General features: G+C 38.2%; 1 protein-coding gene across 9 annotated transcripts in view; it reads right to left on the bottom strand.

The window, feature by feature from the left end:
• Window positions 1-23,398, bottom strand: part of PPP2R2C (protein phosphatase 2 regulatory subunit Bgamma) — a 203,960-nt gene that overhangs the window by 26,887 nt on the left and 153,675 nt on the right. For all 9 annotated transcript variants that reach the window (XM_049797897.1, XM_049797900.1, XM_049797903.1 and 6 more), the window contains one exon: window positions 5,305-5,469. In XM_049797897.1, coding sequence (XP_049653854.1) covers window positions 5,305-5,469 — 165 coding nt within the window. The remainder of the gene's footprint in view (window positions 1-5,304; window positions 5,470-23,398) is intronic.

The raw sequence follows: 23,398 nt of genomic DNA on the forward strand, positions 1-23,398 counted from the left end.
AATGGAAGCTTTGGAGCCCCTGCTAAAGGCAATCTTCTACAAAATTTCAATGGGATTCCTGCACAAGGAAGGATCCTTTCCAGGATCTAGTTTAGCATGCATGAAACTGTAGTAACAGATTTTCAGTGACAGTCATAATTACAAAACTATCAGGATGCAGGTACATTTTTTCATTGGGGATATAAAATCAGCAATGAATATATGCCTTTGTAGTGCATGCTTATAAAATAAATCCAGAATTAGGATAAGGAGAACAAGCCTTTATTAAAGCATAGGGTCAAATCATTATGGAAACTCAGATAAGTTTCACTCCTGTCACATGAAACTTTGCAGATTTTGCCTGAAGTAGACATTACTTTGACAGTGGCCTCTCAATGCACAAAGGGAGAAGGGTGGCTGGCTGTCTCTCAGATGATAACCTGATATGCAGAAATAAAAAGCGTATTTTAGATGTAAAGCTCACATAAAAGAAAAAGAAGTTGTCTCTCTTCCAGTCATACAATAAGCATCATTCATTTGGAAAGGTCAATATTAATTAGCAAATCCAGCAGGGGTATTCTGTCACAGGCTTTTTTGTGCATCTGGTTGTTCTTTGTTGCAAATGAAAGATAATCCATATTCAGTTAGAGATCTGAAAGCTGTCTCATCTCTGAAATTCCAACCTCCTTTAAATGACTGGTAAATATAATTAACTTAATTTTTAAAATTCAACATATTCAAGTAGATTATCCTTGATTTCTGTTTTGGCTGCTTCCAAAGTTCTGAATTTTTAAGTTTAAAATCAAAGGCAATCAAAGGCAAAAAACCAGCAGATAACCAAATTGAGTTACGTGCCAGACTGACAGGATAGTGGCATTTATCCTTGGGGAAGGGCTGGCATTTGTTTCATGCCTGGATTTCAAATAAATGTGGAAAAGGAAAAAAGACAACACCCCCATCTTTGGGTCACAAACCAAACCCCAAATTCACTGTGCATTGCTCTGAAGACCATTTTATACTTTTAAGATATTAATTATCCATGCCATGGAATTGGGGAGGCACGAGCTGAGCTGATTTGCCCCTTTCAGGAAGACTCCAGAGAAGATGACTGTTAGGAGTGCCTGTCATCTACAAATGCTTCTTTGGTCAAAGGGAGGGGGGCTCTAAATGGCTCCTGTTATAGACACAGATGCCAGAAGCTTGTGAAGTCTGTATGGAGGGTGGAAAGCATGAGCTAATGGTGACAGAGGCTAACTGCATTATGTAACCCCAAAGTTTGTATTTTAAAGACCACCACGGCACACAAAGCAATAAACTTGAAACTGTAGCTCCTCCTTCCTTGAAGTATTTTGTTGTAAACTTTTCACATGGGTAATGGGTAATTAGAAATAGGATTTTAGTCTACAAATACATATTAAGAAATGAATACTAAAAAAATCCCTTAAAGCAACATATGGCTTTTAAATAGATTACAACTTCTGAAGTATGCAATGACTAAGATATTTAGGCTATTACACAGAATATCAATAGGAGTTATACTCGAGTGACTTAAATTTCCATTTTGCATAACTATACAGTTTCTATTTACCACTTAATACTGAATTTAATAATTCTGATTAACTACTGAAAAAGCTCTTCATTTTTTTCTGACTTCACATGCTCAAGTTCAGTTTTCTTTAGCTGATTGCTTTATTAGAGGATTTGTTGAAACAGCCATGTGTACCTATCTAGTCTATAAGCTGTTTGGAAGAATGATGTTACCTCCATGCACATTTATAAGGAGCTCTGAACATAATATTAACAAGAAAAGATCAAAACCAAATTAGCAACTATTTATTAATTGAACAGTTGCATATTATACTGCTATAAGTATCTTTTAGTCAGGACAGTCTTACTGCAACAGTATCCTTATGCTTGTCTTCCTTGTCACCTGAATCTCTTGCATGAGAACTTATGGAATTTGGGGTAGGGAGTAATTCTTTTATTTCTTGGATGTTCCCAGCCAACTGCTCTAACAATGATACTTTTGCAGCTGTTAGCTTCCCTTGTTTCACTGTTGTCACAGATTTCCCATATACTGCCTTCTTTCCACACTGCATTGCCCTGCATGTTGCCTGAATAACACCTCAAAGATGGCCATTGTGTATTTTGCCATGTATGTTATTTAAATTAAAGCTTCCATATTACTTAAATTAATTCCCTATTTCTTGCTGCTTGAGTCTGACTTTCACATCTGTTTTAAATCTTTACCTGTAACTCCATGGACTGCAAGAACACCTTCTTCCTTATTCCCATACCTCTAATATTCTAAATAAGCAGAGACATTCATCTTTTTTTTTGACCTCTTCTCCAGAATATTTTGATGGAATTCTCTCCCACTACTTGCAAAGTCTGATAATAACACAGAAGAATATTATGTATGTATCTCCCCTATGGTTACAGATTGGGCTTGCCTGGATATCCATTTGTAATGGCCACATACACTTTGCTTCTGATTGTTCACCCAGCATTGCATGATCTATTAAAGAGGTGTTATAAGAAGCAGTTTCAGGTAGTCTATTAGAAAACCAACACATTTTATCGCACCTTATCGGTATCTGAATGACCATTTAAAACTCAGCTACTGACCTGATATTCTTTCAGTGCCTTATGAATAGATTTGGTGGTCTGAGATAATTTTTCTAAGGGACAGAGGTCCCCATTACAACTCATCACAGAAATTGGCAGCATGCTAATAAATCTCAGCATAATCTGTTGCCTCTTCCACATCAGAGCCATGAAAAATTTATAAGGGAAACCTTGTAGTGTTGCTGTCACTAATGCTGGACAGAGAGATTTTGCCACTGAGTTTAGCAAACTAGAAATCTTCAAGAACACGGTTATTTATTAACAGCCTATGTCAGTGACTTACACTACAGATATTAGCGTGTAATTTATTTATACAGTATGGCACAGTAATTATTCATGGCACTATCTAGATTTGTACAAATGGAATGGCCTTTCCCCCAAAAGCTGCACCTAACTTTAGCCCAGCTACAGCATTTTGAATAACAAAGGGTCTGAAAAAGGAGTAAACCCAAAAGTTCACAACATATGCTCAGCATCCAGGTATTTTTTATAAGTTTTACATTGGATCTTTTACCCGTAAAAATATGTACATCCATCACAATCTCGGAACAGCATCTGAAATACAGTTCATAGTGAAATTAGACTGAATTAAGAAAGTAGGCTTCATGGCAGGACATAAAGGTTTACAGTGACTAGTAAAGTCACTGTAGCTGGTTTGGTTGAGAAGTGAAGTCAGTTATGGGGAAAGGTGGAAAGGCGAGCTCAGCTAGGAGAGCAGGGTACTGATTATGCGTATGCACTGTGTGTAAAGCAACGACGAAGAGGAATCAGATGCACAGTGAAGGTACTAAAGAGATAATCGTGCATATATTTGATTTCCCAGAATGACTGTTTTTTTATGATATATCCTTCTAGGTTGCTATGGGCTTTATGTAATTAGTTTTGCTTGCCTCTGAGAGCTATACTCAAACCACTCCAAGCAGCAGTACGTGGGCCTATTCCTTTTAACGCCTTTTAAGTTTTACCATCACTGTATCAATTTTGCATTGTACATGTGTGTGGAGACACACTCAGCTTCTCAATGAGCTTGACTTGAGTTCAGTGCGGCAACGCTACATTAAATGGCTATTTTCTAACTCATAGATCTGGAAAATGGGGTTTAATCAATGACCATTAGACCTTGCGCTCCCTTCTGGCATAAAATGCCTTCTTTCATCCAGGGTTACCGTATTGTTGTTTTAATAAGTTATGATTGGCATTTGGCACAGAGTTACAGGGGCATGGAGGCCTTATTAGTAGGAAGAAATGAAAGTATTATGGAACAAAACAATTAAGTGGGACAGGATAACTCACAGCAATGTACCAGATTGTACCATGCTCGCATTTCACTTCATGGTATTGAATTCCCCCTACAAGTACAAGTGGATATAGCTAACGACGGTAAAACACTTCTCTGCTTAGGAAATTGTCCTGAAAGGTTATTTTCTATAATTGGAGACCACATCCTACGAGGTTCTGAGCATGTGCACTTCTCCTTGCAGCCAAAAGGCCTAGTCATGGGCTCTTTACTGCATTTACTTCAGTTAAAAAAATAGCTTGTGTGCTAAATCTGTGCACCACTTATGTCTCACTTAAATCTTCACATGTTTTCTTCCCCCACTGCTGCCCCTACTAATAAGATCCACCTACCTCAAAAGGTTCAAGTAGGAACTGAGTGACATAAAACCTCTTATGTGCCCCTGGCACTAAAACAATTTCTCCTGAATCTCCTTCCCAATGTTTCAACACTGCAAAAGACACTGTGATCCAATACTGTGAGGTGGAAGTGTCCTGGAAGCCCTGGTCCTGAAGGTGGCTAAAGCAGAGCCACCACAGTTCGTTCATTAGGTTCTCAGCTCCTAGTGGTTTTCAGTCTCAGAAGACCAGGAATAAACAGGTTGTTTGCACAAGGCAAAGTGCCCAGGCTTGCCAGATTGCTGGTGGGAAGAACCATATTCTGTCTTAGGCAAACTATAAAGAGCTGATAGCAAGACATTATGAACATGCATTTTCCTTCATCCTTTACTTTGAGAACAAAGACAGTCCCACATTTTAACATTTTACTTCCTTGTTCTTATGTAGGTTTCAGATATGAACTGCCATGAATTGGTGGCTCTGTCTCAGTGTCTCACAGGCTACATAAAATCACTTTAGGACAGATGACACCTATACCAATGCAATACCTTTTTCTCCCCCTCCAATATTACTTACTGCATTGTTTCCTCTGTATCTGTACAGACACATTATTGAAAAAGTACATATAGGGAATGCCAAGCTAAATTTTTAGGAAAGACTCCAACATTTTTTAATCCAGAAAATGGATTTAAAGTTCTGAAGACAGTTTAAATGACAAAATTTACTTGCAGCAGTATTCAGAACAGTAGTTGTGTCTTCAAAACAGTATGCTCATTTACTTAAATACTTCCACTCCCCCGATCCCCAATATTTCCTTTGTTAGGAATCATCTTTCTCTTGCTAGAGTTGTGGGCTCTTCGCTGATCCCTACAGTAAGAACCACAAGAGTGACCAGTCACAGACGTGACTGTTACCAAGTTCATAGGTAATACTTGTATAGATGAGAAAATTTTCTTTCTTTTGCTGTTTTCAACTGTGCCTGCAACTGAGAAGCTAGTACACTGGGGTATGCACACATCTACATGCTGTCCGTGAATAATAAGACTTTAATGACATATGGGGATCAACGAAGCAAGGACTTACGTTTGGAATGTTTGTCACAGAGAGCCGAGGCCCTCATGTCGCAGAGTCTCAGGGATCCTTTGCTGCTGCTGTAGACAAAGAGATTGCAGTGATGGGGGTGAAACTCAGAGGCTGTAATCACTTCCGTCAGGTCCTCCATATTGGCTGGCTTTATATCTACAATGTCTGAATGGAAGTTTCATTAAGGAAAATGCAGTTGTATGCAGGTAAACCATGACTCTTACTGACTTCTTGAAGGAAGCATAATTATCTAAATGTCCATACGTTTAATGCTTTTAGATAAAGATATACTCATTTGTTTGGCAGTAGGGTGTTCTTAAATTTCCATACCTGCCCCATCTACACCAAACTCAAAGAGCCACTAGTCATCAACGGTTTTACAGCAGATGCCATTAGTAGGTCAACATTTGTCCACGGTGTGCAAAGACATCAAGAAACAGTATTCCAGGGGATTTGGAATTCTCACCTTCATTAAAAATAATAGAGACCAGGTAGTTATATCTTCTCTAGTTGCTATTGCAATCACTGCTCTATCCCAGATAATGCTGATTGATAGGGAACAATGCACAGCTCAGATCTGTTCACTCCATTAAAGGCTCACTGCCTTTTATGACCATGTACCTTATGCTAAAAAATACACGTAGCTTAAACTAAAAGCCTCAAACAATAAGTGTACTTCTTTTTGAAAAGGCAAATGTGCCAAACACAGAAGCATTTATGCAAATAGGTTTTTGTGAATATATACTAATATAAGATCTTTTCTAAAGAAAATTGTGCACAGTATTGGTTTTTCTATTTGAATACTTGCAAAAGACATACCTGAAAAGGCATTCTTGGGGTTTTATGTAAACGATGCTCACTAGCGAAATCAGTATGAATTTCTGTGACTTAGAACTGTACATCTGAATCATTTAAGTGGACATATCTGGAACAAAAATACATCAAAGATCTAGTCTCCCAAGCACAAAATTGTCAGTTGGATCATCAAAGATTATCCACATGAAGTACAGCTCACATAGTGCCTCTCCAACACATATATATCTAGTCATACATAGTACCTGCCTTGGTGAGCTTAAAAACCAGGACCTGATTAGCATGTATTTGGAGGAGAAGGCCAGCCTGTGGAAGATTGCTTATAAAGAAAAGAATGAAAGAAAGGGTCCCATGTGAGGTCTGTAAGAAAGCAATAGGTGTAGAAGCATAACATGAAAGAAGGATATATATGTAAAGCAGTACATTTAAATAAGACTGTACATTTTCATATGGCCTTCAGCAATCCCTTGTAGATAAGCCATCCAAATGTTAACAAATCCTTCGAACAAGAAGAGTAACATTACCCTATTTTACTGATGAGGCTGTGTGAGAGGCAATAAAGGATTTGCATAAGATCACATGGGAAATGCATGACAGAACAAACCCAGATCTACTGAGTCCTAGTTCAGTGCCCGAAACACAAATCATCTCAGTGCCTGGATTCCCCAAACATAAAATTTGAATCAGCTGAAGTTCAAAATTTAAACATCTCAGAGGATAAGATAAATGAGAAATCTGTTTTACTGATGGCAAGATAAATCACATATTGTGATACTAAGCCTGTTTCTGTTCCCACTGTGCTCACTTCCCAAATGGAAGACCTTTAATTGATTTCTGTGGGAATGGGGTACAGTCTATCACCACCTTTACACTCTATACTTTGATCTTTCCCAAAAATGCAGATCTGGGACACTACACTGAAATTAAACATAATACAAAAGATTCAGAGATAATTATCTTGATAACTTTGCATAGACAAATACATCACACTGATGGGGTTTTTTTTTACACCAAGTGGTTTCAAAAGGAAAATATCAGCAAAACTATGAATATCTTGTGACGCTTAATAACAACTGGGAATGAATTAATGTTGCATTTCAACCGCATTCCCACTTACTTCCACTATCACATTTGCATCCATCTCCAAGAATCCATCATGATTAACATTAGTGCAATGAATGTTAAGTTGTCGCAACACTGATTTGTCCCTTTTACAAGGTGTTACTAAGTACTCTTGAAAATCAACAGGAAAAAAATAACCTTTATTCCATTATTTGTATTTGGTGAATCTCTCTGTTGTGGTTTAGGCCCAGCCAACAACTAAGCATTACATGGCCGCTCGCTCACTCCTCTCCCCTGGTGCGATGAGGAGGAGAAAATATAATGAAGTGCTCATGGGTCGAGATAAGGACAGGGAGGGGATCACTCACCATTACGGTCATGGGCAAAAGAGACTCAACTTCGGGGAAAAAAACCTCAATTTAATTTGTTACCAATGAAATCAGGGTAGGATAATGAGAAATAAAACCAAATCTTAAAAGACCTTCCCCCCACACGTCCCTTCTTTGCGGGCTCAACTCCACTTCCAATTTTCTCTACCTCCTCCTCCTCCATGGCGCAGGGCAACGGGGAATGTGGGTTAGGGTCGGTTCATCACACATTGTCTCTGCCGCTCCTTCCTCCTCAGGGGGAGGACTCCTCACTCTTCCCCTGCTCCAGCGTGGGCTTCTCTCTCCAGGGGGCCACAGGTCCTGCCAGGAGCCTGCTCCAGCGTGGGCTTCCCATGGGGTCACAGCCTCCTTCGAGCATCCCCCTGCTCCAGCTTGGGGTCCTCCCTGGGCTGCAGGTGGAGATCTGCTCCCCCGTGGACCTCCCCGGGCTGCAGGGGGACAGCCTGCCTTACCATGGTCTTCCCCACGGGCTGCAAGGGAATCTCTGCTCTGGCGCCTGGAGCATCTCCTCCCCCTCCTTCTGCACTGACCTGGGGGTCTGCAGGGCTCTTTCTCTCACATCCCACTCCTCTCTCCACAGCAGGTTTTCCATCAGGGTTTTTTTTTCCTTCCCCTTCTTAAACACGTTATCGCATACGTGCTACCAGCATCACTGATGGGCTCAGCCTTGGCCAGAGGCAGGTCCGACTTGGAGCCAGGGAAGCTTCTAGCGGCTTCTCCCAGGAGCCACCCCTGTAGCCCCTCCCCCACTACCAAAACTCCACCACACAAACCCAATACAGTGTCTCAAGAAATACCTTTAAGTAAAAGCAATTGCTTTCAGGAGTTCAGAGAAATTATAGTAACTCAATACAAGAATTTAACCTCTCAGCAGAGAGATGAATAATTACTGAGTGATGAGAAAGCTATAAAATATAAATAGAGTATGCGAAACAGTCATGGTAAGTATCATTTTTCTGGATGCTGAAGACAGTATTGATGAATTTCCCTTCGTTGCATGAAATGAATAACCCTATGCTGAATAATGAAATTAAATATTCCATTCTCCTGCCAGAAAAGCAGAAAATACTTGAAAGAGACTGCATTTCCAGATGTGATCTAAATCTCCACTGAGAAGGAACCTCATTGCCTACTGAGGATCATAGAGAAAATGCACTACTGAAAATTCATCGTTTCCTTAGATTTAGAAAAAAAAAAAACCAGTAACACTTGTATTGAAGTAAACAATCAAGGGAATAGAGAGTTGCAGAAGAGATTTAGCCCAAATGCATTTGTAATAATAGATGGAAAAACAGCCTTTGCTTTGACAGCTACAGAACCCAATGTATCAAAAGAAACACGTCACACAAAAGAACATTTTCCTCCTCTCATGATTTTTGCCAGGTATTTGAAAACAATCAAGTACAGCTTGACATGTGATGTGTGGGAACTCTATTTGAACTAGCATGACATGGTAAGGGCAAGCATCTCCCTTGGGACATTTTGTATTTCTATTTTTCCATCTTCCCTTTGTGTCTTCTTCCTTTTAAGCACAACGTCGCATGGCACGAAAATATAAAAAAAATTGGAACAGACAGTGTGCTTCAGAAACAGGTCCTTTGGTGAACTTGAAGAGCAAAAAGAGGAGGGAATCTGGCAGGAACTGATGAAATGAAAACTCCATTGCGAAGCAGAAAAGTATTCTAATGGCACAAATCTGTAGAGTCGCCTCCTACACTGATGACTTTCCTTACAATCCTGCCTTCTGGAGGGATGTCTTGAGTGGGACACCATCCGTCTCCCCCAGTTCATTCACATCTGAAATACCAGTCACATCTGACTCCTGTTGTACACAAGTAATGTGGTTCATTTTCAGAGAGTGGACAAAACAACTAAGACCAAAGCTATCTAAGACAGAAAGACCAAACAGTTCACCACTGGCAGTGCACTAGGATATAATTCTGTTGTCCTAAGAAAGCTGGTGTTCCTATGCCTGAACGGGGTAGGAATTTCCCCTTAGAAAATGAAAAAGATCTTCACACTGCTTTGACTCCCACACATGCTTGCCATGAACGAGGCATTTTGATCCCTTGTAGTTACTTGCACTAAGGGAAGGCTGAACTAGCGCCTTGCCAGCAATGGGCTGAAGTGCACTGGCAGTCTTTTAATTCATTAACATTAAAACAAGGATCAGAAAATATCTTCTTGCTCACAAAAAATAGAATAGGTCTGTCCCTCCTAACCCAACTGTTTACTGTCTTATATACCAGGTCTCCCCTCCACTGCCTTGCTCAGTGAAACAAGATAAAGCTATGAAGAGGCCAACAGATTTTCTAGATGCTCTCCACAGCAAAATGGAAACGAAAGGTCTAGCAAGCTCGGAGACCACAATGGTGAGAGATGATGTTTTTACAGTTGGGTTAGTAGAGCTACAAGACAAGGAGTTAATTTTGGGAAAGCCAACAAAGATACTCTAAGGCAACGTAACCTTTAACTTTGGCTGTGTCTATGTTGCTTTCCCAAAATTATTCAAAAACACAGCTGTATAACAGAAGAGCGAGCATGCAGGACAGGACCCGACAGAGAGGAAAAAGGAGGCTTTAGGGAAAGATCTGAGGGAACGGAGGGAGGGAAGCAAACCAGTGGGAGAGCAAGGAGGAAAGAGCATAAGGAAAGGCATGATTAACAACCTGCAATGATACACAGTGAGAGGGATGCCATCTGAGTACACGATTCAGTTATACGGTATGTTTAGTTCTAATCTAGTATTTTGTGCTGCTGTTGTGCAGCTGATATTAAAATGAGGATGACAGGAGGAAGAATATTTGTTCCACTGCCTCTGGGCCACTGATCTAACAGAAATATCCTCCTCTGGGAGAAGTCACTCCATAAAGTTCCTTTTAGTGCAGGTTACAAATATGACCCTCACCTTGATCCAAAATTGACATTAATCAGACTTCTCCACTTGATCAGCTAGAATGTAAATGAGCATGCCTGCTTTATGCTCATGCCAAAACACGTATAACAAGAATGTGGAAGTACAGAGGGTTCCTGCTGAGCAAAAAAGGTCCCAGAATGAGTTTTCTTTTATGATAATGGAAACATAGCAGTCTCCTCAAAACGGATTAAATTCTCTTTGAAGTGAACAGTATGCATAAAGAAATAGCTGTTTCATCTTCCTGAAACCATCAAGGAATTCTATAAGAAACCGAGTTTTGTAGACAACAAACTTGTAACTCACAATCTATAGCATATAGAGGACTGAATCTTACATCGTTATTTTGGATCATTTTTATATGACTTGAGGGTTCACTGCAAGAAGAAAATCATTAGTATAGTCAGATGAAGGCTACAGGAAAAAAAAATTAACTGACCCGCCTTTATTCAACTGCAATGGAAGACAGAGGCTTTCTTTAGAAAGCCAGACAGAATTTTCCATAACAACTTTGTAAGAAAACAGAAGTTCTCATCTTTCTTATTTCAATATATGCTGATGTGATACTTCATTTTGACTGCTGTGGGGGATTTTGGTTTTTGCAATTTTTAAGCACTTTCAAAAAATAAACTTCAGCATAATATATCTTCCCGAACCTGGCTGTTGCCTGTGTTTTCCACAGAGGTTTTTTCCAGCTCCTAATTTTGTCTGCATCTCACACCTACATTCTAGCCTAGTCCTAGAAAGATTCACTGACTGGTAGCTGAAATCAATAGCAATTCATAGAAGCTGCCAGGGCTTCAGTTTAGGGTAATTGATTACTGTGGTCCTGCTGAGGCTCTACACTTTTAATATAAGCATTTCTCTGAGTGGTTTCCTCTGTTAGTCATTTAGCGCACACTATTTTCATTACAAGGAGGGAACTGTGATGCTTACAAATCAAGCTCTACCAGTTTTACACTTCCTACATGGTGGTTATATCATTCCTATACCATGTGCCAGCTGAGGGAATTAATTCCAAATGGCTACATTTTTCTTCCAGGTTGTGTACATCAGGGAAGCAGGGACAGAATCAGGCCTCAGTATGCTTGATAACATCATGATGTGATTATGTCAACCTTATTATGAAAGAAAGAAGCAAGCCCTAACTTTTAAATAACCATCCACATACTCCTTTCTTCTCATTTCTTAAAGATACACCATATGTTCTCACTATTGAATGACAATTCTACAATAGGCATGTCACGACAGTAAGGACACCATTGGATAGGGTCCAACTTCTGAATCTCTGTCTTTCAGACCTGTCCAAGAGTCAAGGGTTTCTGGAATGGATTGTCAATAGGTTAATGGATTTGGCCTTTTCTTCAACTTCCAGTGTTTTTACCTTAGGCAGAGAGATGATCCAGTATTTATATTCTAAGTACCCCTAATAGCCACAGTGTCAATGTTTTTATCACACAGCATTCGCCCACTGCTCCACTAAAAGCACATACTATATGGGTTACATTAAAAGCCTGGAGAGTTGCAATTACATTGTCTGTACCATTTGACTCTTCTGAACCACACAAGCAGAAACTGCTGCATAAGTGTGTGCTCTTTCAAGCTGTCTTGGACCTAATATCTGCTAATGCAAGGTATTGATCCATACTTGGAAATTACTTAGTAGTACAATGTCAGCCCAATTCCTTTTTTAATTCCATGGTCTTTATAACAATGATTCTTCAGACATCATACTGGAGTTGGGAACTCTTGCAACAGTCTCACTTAGGTGGTGATTTGCTGAAAATATCAATTTAAATGGCTTGATTTTGATTGGCAATAAAATGCCTCCATCAATGGTGTATAGATGGTGCCATTATGATAGTACAAAGGCTTCTGACAGCTTTTTTTCTGTATTTGTCCTCAAACCAGGATTATGAGATACAGGAAGAGTAAAAGCTGCTATGGGCTTTTAGCTCTATGTGGAAGGCCAAGTCATAGACAATTATGTTAGGTGCTGTGCAAACACAAATGGATTGCTCATAACATAAAGAACAAGTACAAAGTGCATACAAAAAAGAGGTTAAGTAATGTTAACACAGTTCGGTGGACTTCCGAGATTTCTTAACTCGAGGATTACAGCCTAAGTTAGATGAAAAAGAAATGTTAGTGGAAGAAGAAAAGACATGGACATAGCTAAGAGACTGCAGTAGCAATAAACTTACCAGCTACTCAGAACTAGCCACGAAAGAGAATTTGTCCATGTTAGGTAAACAAGGTATAAAAACTAAGCTACTCTTGAGCCCTAGCACACCCAGAGATAGGATGATATATTCAGTACATCCTCCTGTCTTATAGGTAATACACATTTATACAGTGTGGATAATAAGGAGCTCTGCATGCTGGAGTGGTGCTCCTTGGGCAATGGCCTCACATTTATGCTCAGCGTACCGCTGTCGGTTCAAGACGGCCCATGCTCCCTCACAACATCATATCTAAAGCTTCAGCGAGATTCATGCCTCATTTAGCTTTCTATTTCTGTCTTCTAACACCATAAAACTTACAAAACATGAGGAGCACAGAGGTGAACATTCAGACCCTTGAAATGTGTTTAGAAAGCAAGATGTCGCTGCTTGAACTGGCGACTGATAGGAACCAGAGTCCCTCAGGACTAGGGGACTAACAAGATTTGCTCAAGGCCGAACAGGAAGCCAGGGACAGAACTTAAAATACCAAAATTCTGAACCAAAGCTGTAACTTCTGGACTTTCCGTCTCAAGTTTCATTTGCAATTGGAGATATTTGGCAAGAAATTAAAAATAGGATTAGGAAACATCTTCCATTCATTAAGTTCAAAGCAAAGGAGAGTCAGTAGTGGTGTCAATGTTTTACAGGTAATGAAACTGAGGCATGAAGTGCCAAAGTTTTGGCAAAGGTCAGCTTACGGGCCAGCAACAGCAATAGTTCTGGATTCTGCTTTAGTGGTCTCTCCCCTCCCTACCCACAGTACTCCAGGCATGCGAGCATTCACTCCATTCTCTTCTCAGTTAGTTGGTATTAAGAGGTTCTTTTGTTATTATTACATTTGTCTTTCGGATTTTTTTCCCCAGAATGCAGACCAGTCTAAAGACTCCTTCTGAATTTGACAGATCTCATTCTGATCCTTGTAACATCAAAATTACTTTACATTCCTATTACATCGATAGAAAAAAATCAGAAAGCAGCAATGAAACCCCAAGTCTCCATTATGCAAATAATACTTGAAAAAAGAATCAACAGTACAGTCAAATGTACAGTCAAATTTTAGGAAATTGCTTTTACTGCCATACATTCAGTAAATGTCACAGACTTTGCTGTATGCGAGTTGAAGAAAAACAAGTCCAATATATAACAGAAACTGTCTATGGAGTAGCTGCAACATTTGAATAAGCGTTGAAAGCTTAGAATAGCACTGCTAGGAAAGAGAGTATTTAAAATGGTGCAAGTCATGTTCAAACTTTCTCATAGATTGGCCTGTTCATATACATTGCACCCATTAATTTACTTAGAGAATAATGAATTTACAAGTAGATACTGGAAAATGTTAATTTATTTAAGAGATGAACTTTTGGCTTGTTTTTTAGAACAGAACACCTGCATTTTCATCTGTAGACAGTCACATGCCTGCTTTAGCCACAACCACATGCACATTCAAATTTTCAAGAGCAAAGAAGTAATTATCTGCATATACACAGCTGAGAGCAAAATTAAGTGGATGAGTCAATAGAGGAAGACCTGCCTTTGTAAATGCACATCTGCGTTTTTTCTGTGTACAGAACTCAATCACTGAAAGGCTGCAAAGTCACATTTAGTTGATATATTATTTGCATATTAATTAATTACAATTTGTCTGAAACTATTGTGGGATGCTTAACGTTACATTTAGAACATAAATACCAGAAGATCCTCAGGTACATATAAATTATTAATAGAAGAGACCTACTAAGTCACCTAGCTGGGCTTCTCTTAGGCAGCACTGTTCTATGTAGTATGATAAGTGGCACCATACTAGCAAGGGTTCCAAGATAAGGGTGCAACTCCAACATAATAAGGCAAGGATCAATTATAAACTAAAGCAATATCATCTCATCATTCACAACCTTGCTTTCCTGAAATCAATGAGATGTTTAAACGAGAACTGAGAGGGATCTACTTGGTTTGCTGAATCCAGTCTCTGGTAGTACAGAGAAATACAACATATATAACTTCCTAAACTCCATCTTACAGGTAGCCAGGGATTTTTTCCCATATAACTTGGAAAGAAGAGATAAATGTCTTTTTTTTTTTTTTTTTTTTTTAAATGAATAACCTATGCACTAACATGTAATACCATCAAGAAATTTCTTCTTGATAATTAATAAAATCACATGCAGCTGAGGAAGATCTGCCTATTAAAAGGCAGACACAGAACTTCCAGCTGGAAGGTATAGACTCTTTAGACCATTTTGGTGGTGATTTTTCTTTCCCAATATGCAATTTATTCCTCCATATAACTTTCGGAAAACTCCAATACAACAGTATTTATAGCCCAGTAGAGTAGAAAAATTCCATATTTTAACTGAAGTTACAATTCAAATCACAAAGGACTCATTTTTTGCAAAATCCAGCTAGCTACAAGTGTCTTCTAGAGCATAACGCTCTCCCCTTCCCTGCATGTTTGTTATGGAAGTAGTCAAATAAAAGTATCTTCAGAAATACCCAGATACTTCTGAAAAATAGGTACTTTAAAAATACCAATAAAGGCTTACATTCAGAATTTATATTGATATTTCTGACTGCAACTAACTTAGCACTGCCAAGAAATCTCAGTATGAGCAATGTGAGAATGAAAATGAGGAACAGATTCCTGAGAATCTCCATAGTGAAAGTTTTCCAAATCATCTATATTAAATTATATAAGACATCTGATGAAAACCTTTTGGCAAGACTTACTATCTAGTTGCTTAATTTATAGGAAGGGACTTACAAAGTGCCCATCAGCTTGGTCTCTAAGTACGGCAGAGAAATATGGATTCCAGGAGTTTGAAACACCAATATTATTCTCCAAGACAAAAGGGTTCAATATTCACAGCTGTCTGCCTGTTTGTTTGCTTGATGTGCTTTCAGAACATTAATTCCAGACAAGATAGCTTGTAGTCAGTATGAAAACAGTCAAAATAGACTTATTCTTAACTCTGGTGTTGTAACTTTGTTAAAGTTAATATTGCCTTTATTTACAGACCATTTCTATTCCAAAGGCCCTAAAAGTGACCTCCCTTAACTCCTGCAATTTCACATGCAACAGCACTGCTAAAGTGCAGTCCTTGCCAGTGTGTATTATAACAACAGAAAAGAGAGAAATATCTACATTAATGAGAAGTACCCTGGCTACTTCAATAGTGAGAAAAGCCTCCACGGTCTCAGGTTTTAAAGATCACACAGAACACAGAGGTACAGACTGAAAGATTTACAATACCTGAGATGACCGTGTGAGCGTTTTTATGACATTGCTGTTCTTGTATAGAACACTCTTCAAGTTAAAAGATTTTAGCCAATAAGCAAAGCAAGTTATATTTTCTTCTTCTTTATGTTAATACTCTGCAAAAGATTGTGCTTTGCAAGGTTAATTTCAAGTCCAAGCTCACATGGGAACGAGAATAATTAGACTCATTTAAGAGAATTCTCCCCTCTGGCAGAGCTGATTAAATTATTTATACATTATCTTTTCGTATAATTGTACCTAAAACTGTGTGAATGGTTTTTTTGTCTAACTTTCAATAAATTCATAATACATGTTTTTCAAGTTGGATACACCACCTGCACCTGTGACAATAGAGAATGGCTCATTTTTAAAATGCTTCAATGAGAAATTAATCCAGAGGGAAACAGAAGCATGCAATTTAAAAGCTTCCACAATGACACCATACTGATTAAAACTCATCAACTGAAGAAATAAAATTAGTAAGACAATAAATCTTGGACTGAATCCTGTTACCCATTTCCACAGGAATAACTTCATTGACTGCAGCCACATTACACTAAAATATCAATGCTAGTTAGCTGAGTATCAGCTTTGTGATGTGACCCTTTATCTGTAATTTAATATTCCTCGCTATACTTCCCAAGTCCCTCTTTGCTAAGGATCTCAGACTCTGGATAAAACCTGAAAATTCTAATGGAATAAACCACTAGAGTGAAAAAGGAAATCTGGTTGGTGGTGCTAACATTCATTTCAGCTCTATTAAGTGCTCTTCCTCTCTTCAATAGCAATAAACTTGCGAAAGCTTGAGATAATGATATTTTTAAAGGGCATCCCTGGTACAAAATAGTAACTTGTTTGCTACAATTAGAAGAACAACAGTCCCAAATAAATTGGAAAGCAAGTGGCTCTATGGAGATCTGTGAAAAGACATCTTTGCACCTATTGTAAAATTCTAAGTACTTTCTACAGTTGCATTGCCTAGATAACTCTACAAACACATGAATACAGTGAAATCCAGTGCTGTTCTTTAATGTACTATTAAAGAGCTCTGAAATGGTTTTTACAGGCTCGGGATTTCACACTATTCTTTATCATTTGCTGCAACTCCATGCAATTTTATTTTTCCTTTTTGCAATTCACTATACCAAGAGTATTTTAATGCCTCTGGCTATGTTTTTCCTTACCTCTGCAGCAACTAAATAATGGGTATGGGTCTCTATTTGGGGACAACTGCATTAGAAAAGACAGAGGGTTAGATAAAGAAATCCATTAAAAGGATAACATAATCACATACTTATTCATTCAAGTTGCGTATGGACAGGAGTGATAAGTGAGAATATTATGTATTCTGATTAACAAATTAATATTTTTATTAAACAATAAATCTGCAGTGCAGTAATTATCCCAAGGCTATAGCTATGCTCAAATCACCTTAAATTAACTTCTTTAAAAGCAACTTCAGAAAAAGGAAGAGACCGGTCTTTGCCAAGAATGCAAAGGCCTCAGCTATAATTAGTTTTTCACAGCCAGGCTCAACTCTTCCAATTCATTTATTTTTGGAGGACAGCTAGATAGTGAATATTTTCATAGCACTATCCATGCCCTGAAGACACTGATATCTGACACTCCAGCCATGTATTGTTTGCTTTTGCTGCAATGTACATTTCAGCTGTATGGCAGGAGGGTCTCAGTCAGTGATTCATGCTAAAATACTGTTTAACTAGCTCTGATATCACTCCTTTGGCTATCAGATGTGCTCTGTCAGCCTGTTCTCTCTGACTGGCTGACAGTCAAATTCCTGAGATAGGAGTCAATTTATGGTGATGAGAATAGTTAAAAAGCAATTGTTCCTGACAAGGATCATAAAGTATCCTCTGGCAAGAAACAAAACCAAAGTCTTGAAAGACCACTTTTCCAAAATTATTCATGGTTTTCAGAGCTCCCTAAATTTGGACTCCTAAAAGATGCTGATACTTCTCTGTATTTCTTGAAAACAAATCATCCTTAAGGTCCTTATAGTCCCTACTCACACAGCCTTACTGCTATAATTATTATGTATTATTTTAATTATAGCAGTTAGTTATAAAGACTGCAATTTGCACAGATAACATATAAACACACAACTGTTCCTGCTCTGAAAAGCTTAAAAACTGTACTCAAATAAGATATTCTAGAATAGGTGATGACCACATCAGAAATAATGTTGTGTCCAAACCGGACATAGTTTTACCTCAACAGAAGCAGAAGAACCAATTCAGTGCCTGTTGTAGAAGCTGTATCTATGTTAGTGTCTACAAGACAAAGTCATTTAAGGGATCCTAGAAATGCAGTTCTCTCTTGGCACTTTGCACTAGGGACGCACAGAATTTTTCTTACAAATGAGTCTGTTGAGAGTTCATGAAAGGCTCCATTTACTTGTAGGATTCTATACAGTTCAGAGATGATGACAACTTACAGTTACACATACTTTCCTATTTACTAATTTTATTCCTCAATTGACACTAAAAACATTTCTTGTGTGATTTTAATAAAAGAATCCCTACTGCATTCTTCCCAACAGGCAGCAAACCTACACATCAAGGACTTCCCCAGCTACCACATTTCTAAAATCCTTATTCTGGTGGTCACATGAGATATTTTGTTTAAAGCTTAAAATTCTTTACTTTATGCCACATTTGACTACAGTGGTTACAAAGAACAGGTGCCTGATGCATTGTTTAATTACACACCCACAGAGCCAGCGTGGTCCCCAGTCTAGCAGTCAGAGAATTCTTTCCTCCTGTTATATTCTTCTTAATTATTATTTATCTAGTATTACACAACCAATTAGGGTGGACCCCTACAGAATCTAAAACAGTTTAAAGAAAAACGAGGTTTTATTTGATCATTGATATCTCGTAATGCTGCTCAACAGCTCCATTAAAATGATTGGGTTTTATTCTGTTAAAAGCTGTCTTTCTCCAGTTTAATGTATAGTAAAATATTCTTTTTACAGTGCATATACAGTTTGACATTGGAACTCTGCCTAGCTTTGCTTGTATACACAGGTAAGGTGTGGCATGTAATTAATATTTTAACATAAAGTGGTTACTGTACTTCATTTAAACCAGTGCAGTTTGAGGCTTAATGCTACAAACACCTCATAAAGTAAATGCAAATTGATGCATGGAAAAAATACAAAAGAGGCCAAAATGCATTTCGCTATATCTTTTTTGTCTCCAAAAATACTGATTAAATTTACTTTGGCTCTTACGTTAGCTAACAAAGATTCAGTCACCATCCTAGTTCTTGGATCTCCTGGGATGATGCAAAAACTTGATATTTGGAATTTCAAGCTATTCTAAACCCACCTGACTACAAATCTGCATCTTGACTTCCAGTGGGGTTTATTTCAGATACCATTAGTTGTGGACTTCCCAGCACAATGAGGAAGTCCTTGCAACAACTAAAGAAAACACAAAGTGTTTTTTACTTCCATCCAATCAAGGATTTATTTCTGAATAAGCCCACCAAGACGGAAATAAAAAGAATCAGAATTTGGGTGGGTCACCACTTTAGACAAGAAATAACGTATATGTACTTTACCTTGACAGTAGCAAAACATCCTTCTTTTCTCTTCAGTAACCACTGTAGTCAGATCAAACAGTATAGTCATACTTGCTTTTCCAGGTCCACAATACTAATTGAAAAAGCCCAGAAATACTGTATGGAAGAGCCCAACTCAGGTAACCATTTAAAAACTTGATGTATTTGTTAAACTTTAAGTCAGTATGGAAAAAGCATGAAAACTCTAGTCAGATATGAAAGACATCTCAGGCCTCCCTACAAAACAGAACTTTATCCTCTAGTTTTTTGGGGCATCTGAAAAAGATGGTATGAATTGCTTATACTACTTAATGCAAAGAATCTTTCCAGAAATGAGGGACTATTTTTCAGGATTTCAAGAATTCTCTTAAGTAACCCTTAGGCACCATCATATGTATACACGACAGCACTTTATTGTGGTCCCATCAGCAGCACTTTATAAGCTTTATGCTAGAGCTTGTTCCTATTCCTGAGCCTTGGTTTATGACCTATGATCTGTTGCCACTCACATGTATGGTGCTTTGCTGACACAGAAATATTCAGCATTAAGAATAAGAACTATATAAGAACTACAGTACCTGCTCCCAATCTATTAATTACATCTTACCAAAACTCAATACTGAACTACACCAGTTGAATGAACCTCAAGTTACCGGGTGATGTGGTACCTACAGTTGCATAGGTACTTTCAAAATAATTTATTTTTAATGCACAAATACTCTAAGCCGAAAGATCTCAAACCCAAAAATTAACAGGCAAAGTCAATGGAAACTGCCATTTTGCAGAGCTTCGAAAATCAGATCACTTAAAACCACCCTGAAATTAATCGCTAATCATTGCTAAATGGATAACCATGAATTTCCATCTAGTATAGTCAATTTTCAAATGAAAAACTTTTCCACAGCTTCAGATAAGAGTAACTTAAATGGAAAATTCTTGGGAAAGATAAGCAGGCTTAGGTACTACAACCCTTTTCCTAAATTCATCACCAAATGATTAAATGCTAACTAAGCATTGACAATGTAAAGATTCGTTTCAGCAGACAACAAAGTTTTTTTTTCTGATTACCTTTTGCAAGGTTAGAATTGTCATATATTTTTTTAAAACCACTACATTGTTTTTCTCTGTCCATTAAAACAAGTGATCCCTAGCAAAAAACCTCTGTTGGTGTTCAGTGAAATTCCATTGCACTGCATTCTGACAGTTAACAGATCTCTACAGAGCAAAGATACACTGACTTTTTTCCCAAAATGAAACTATTTTCCTACCATTTCTTCATCTCTGTTACCTTTTTTACAGGATTTCTCTCTCCTGAGCAGTTTGCCACTTTATCTAATGCAGAATTAAGAGTTTGGATGGAAGTAATAGAAAGTGGTATCTCACTAGGCAACATTCAGATTCTGGGTTGAAATTCCAGCAAACCTATTTGGCTTTAACAGTCTTTGTTAATTGAGTATAAAGTGGGGCTAAGACTGACTAACCTCAGAAATTTATTACAATTATTTTAATATATTTTTATTGCAAATTACTTAATTGTCTTAAAGTATGTCAAGCACTTCAGTAATACAGAGGAGGAAAGATCTCTATCATGACCAGTTTACAATGTAATTATCAGCAGATGAGAAATGGCAATGCAGCAAAAGACCTTATAGTTGCTACGGATACTTGATGTGAACTTCGTATATTCACAAGTTTCATGCAATAGAATTTCTTCTTTTTTATTTTTTATCCTTCTTCCTCTACACACAGTTCTTCCCCATGGCTTCACAAGATCAGATGCTGGAGCCCTTAGTCAGCATTTCTAGTAGTTCACCTCAAATTAGAGTACAATTCAACATTTATCAAAATCCACATAAAACCTCCACTTGAAAATACTCAGATGTGAGTTAGGTGTCAAAATCTTTATTTTTACTACTATCAACTCTTATTTTTACTAGAAGGCCAGTATCCTCCTGCTGAAAAAAAGTGGAGACTAAAGAGCGCATTATGTCAATCCAGAATCTAATCAGCTCATTGAATATAGCTTTTTCCCCCTCAGTTATTCAGGTAGGAGTGTTTTCATGAGAAAAGCAAAGCAACCATTTCTCAATAATTACACTTTAAAAGAGCTCACCAAACTATGAAGACAGGGTACATAGTACCTCTGCAATCCTCTACTTATAACTTACAGACCTGATTTTAGCTTTGCAGACACCTTCATTCTCCTTTAAAGGAGAGAGAGAGAGAGACAACTCATGTGGGAAAAGAAAAGACTCTGGGAAGTAAACAATAAAATAACACCACAAATTTGAGGAAAAGCTACTCAAGTGTTGCTAGTAGTAACTCAGCTAGAGTATGACTGCATGGTATAATATATACCTTTTAAATATATGATACAGACTGGCAGACTTTCTTGATAGAATAGGAAGTGCTAAAATGTATTACAGAGAGCTATCAAAAGAAGAGAAATAATGTCTGCCATCTCTCCAAACAGGAGGTGTATGCCTGAGGAAAACAGTGCTGCAGATGGGGGTGGCAGCAGGTTCTCATGCAGTAAAGGCATTTTTTTGAGAGCGCAGAAAATGCATCCTTGTGCACACAGCTTGTGCACAGTCATCCTGGCTGAGGAATTTTTATAGAAAAAACCTTACCTCACTCAAGGGCATAAATTTGCCAGCTTACAGCTCTACAAATGCCAAGACAATATTGCAGATTTGCTTTCAGTTTAGCATTCAAATGCTTAGCACTAAGGCAGGTAACAGGAATTTGTTAAGGCTAGCTATTTTCCCCAGCCAGGGGGCTGCTCCCAGAGCACTATGTATACCCCGTATGTGCCCTATATTCAGGTGCACGATGGGTTGCCACAGACTTGGTCTCCATCAACGTACCATGTTATTTTAGTTTTTCTATTTCTTTTCTTTTTTTGTTGTTTACTTCTTAAGTAAATTAATTTCCCCAAGATACAGTGTCTAACGATCTGACTATCCATGATATGCTTCAAATACTGGAATACATTAGACTACGGCCCTATGGTGATTTGCTAATTAGCTTAACCCTTTTGGGACATGGAAGAAAGAATTTTTTATTAAAACAGGATAAGCCTGGACTATATTGATCTGACTGAGAAATGAGTATTTTAGTCAAGATGAGTCTCAAGATGAGTACATGCTGGAAACGGTGATGTTGTTTCCATAGCAATGCCATGACAGCCTCTAGAGTGAAATAGTGTGCTACCAGGAAATGAAGGGAGTTCAAGTGCTATGAGCTACATAGTTCTGTGAGCAATCCAAATACGTTCTCATAAAGAATATTTAGTACAGCTAGATAGTCCAAAGATTGCTGCTGATGTGAAGTAAGCCTTATCAGTATGCTTCCAGCAGTCCTGTTTTCTCATTTAATACACCCAAGATGACTTATCTAAAGGCTTAAGCTATGGGCAACACTGCTAAGCCATTTCAGACCGAACATTAACAAATACAGCAACCTTTACCTCACTTCTTTTCCAGTGAAGAATATAATCTATAATTGAGGACACTGACTCTCGTTCTCCATAACACAACTAGACACATTAAACCTTTTAGCGAAGCAAAGCCTCATATGTGCAATTATTTACCAGCTGACCTTCCCCCTTCCTTTTCTCTCACCTCCTCCTCTCCCTTGCCTCCTCCTGTCCAAATGATACTGAGCAAATCTGCTTGCAAGTGGGAAGCAACGTATCGAAGTCTTGCATATTCTTCAGGAAAATTTACACAGCCGTAGCATAAACCTCATTTGCCTGCTTTTTACCCCAGTTAGCATTCGTGCTTACACAAAAGCAAACCAGAAAACCACTAACTGTATTTTATTTGCCTACAGCTTTACCTAAGGCAAAGAT

This window comes from Accipiter gentilis, chromosome 3, assembly GCF_929443795.1.
Source record: "Accipiter gentilis chromosome 3, bAccGen1.1, whole genome shotgun sequence".
Lineage (NCBI taxonomy): Eukaryota > Metazoa > Chordata > Aves > Accipitriformes > Accipitridae > Astur > Astur gentilis.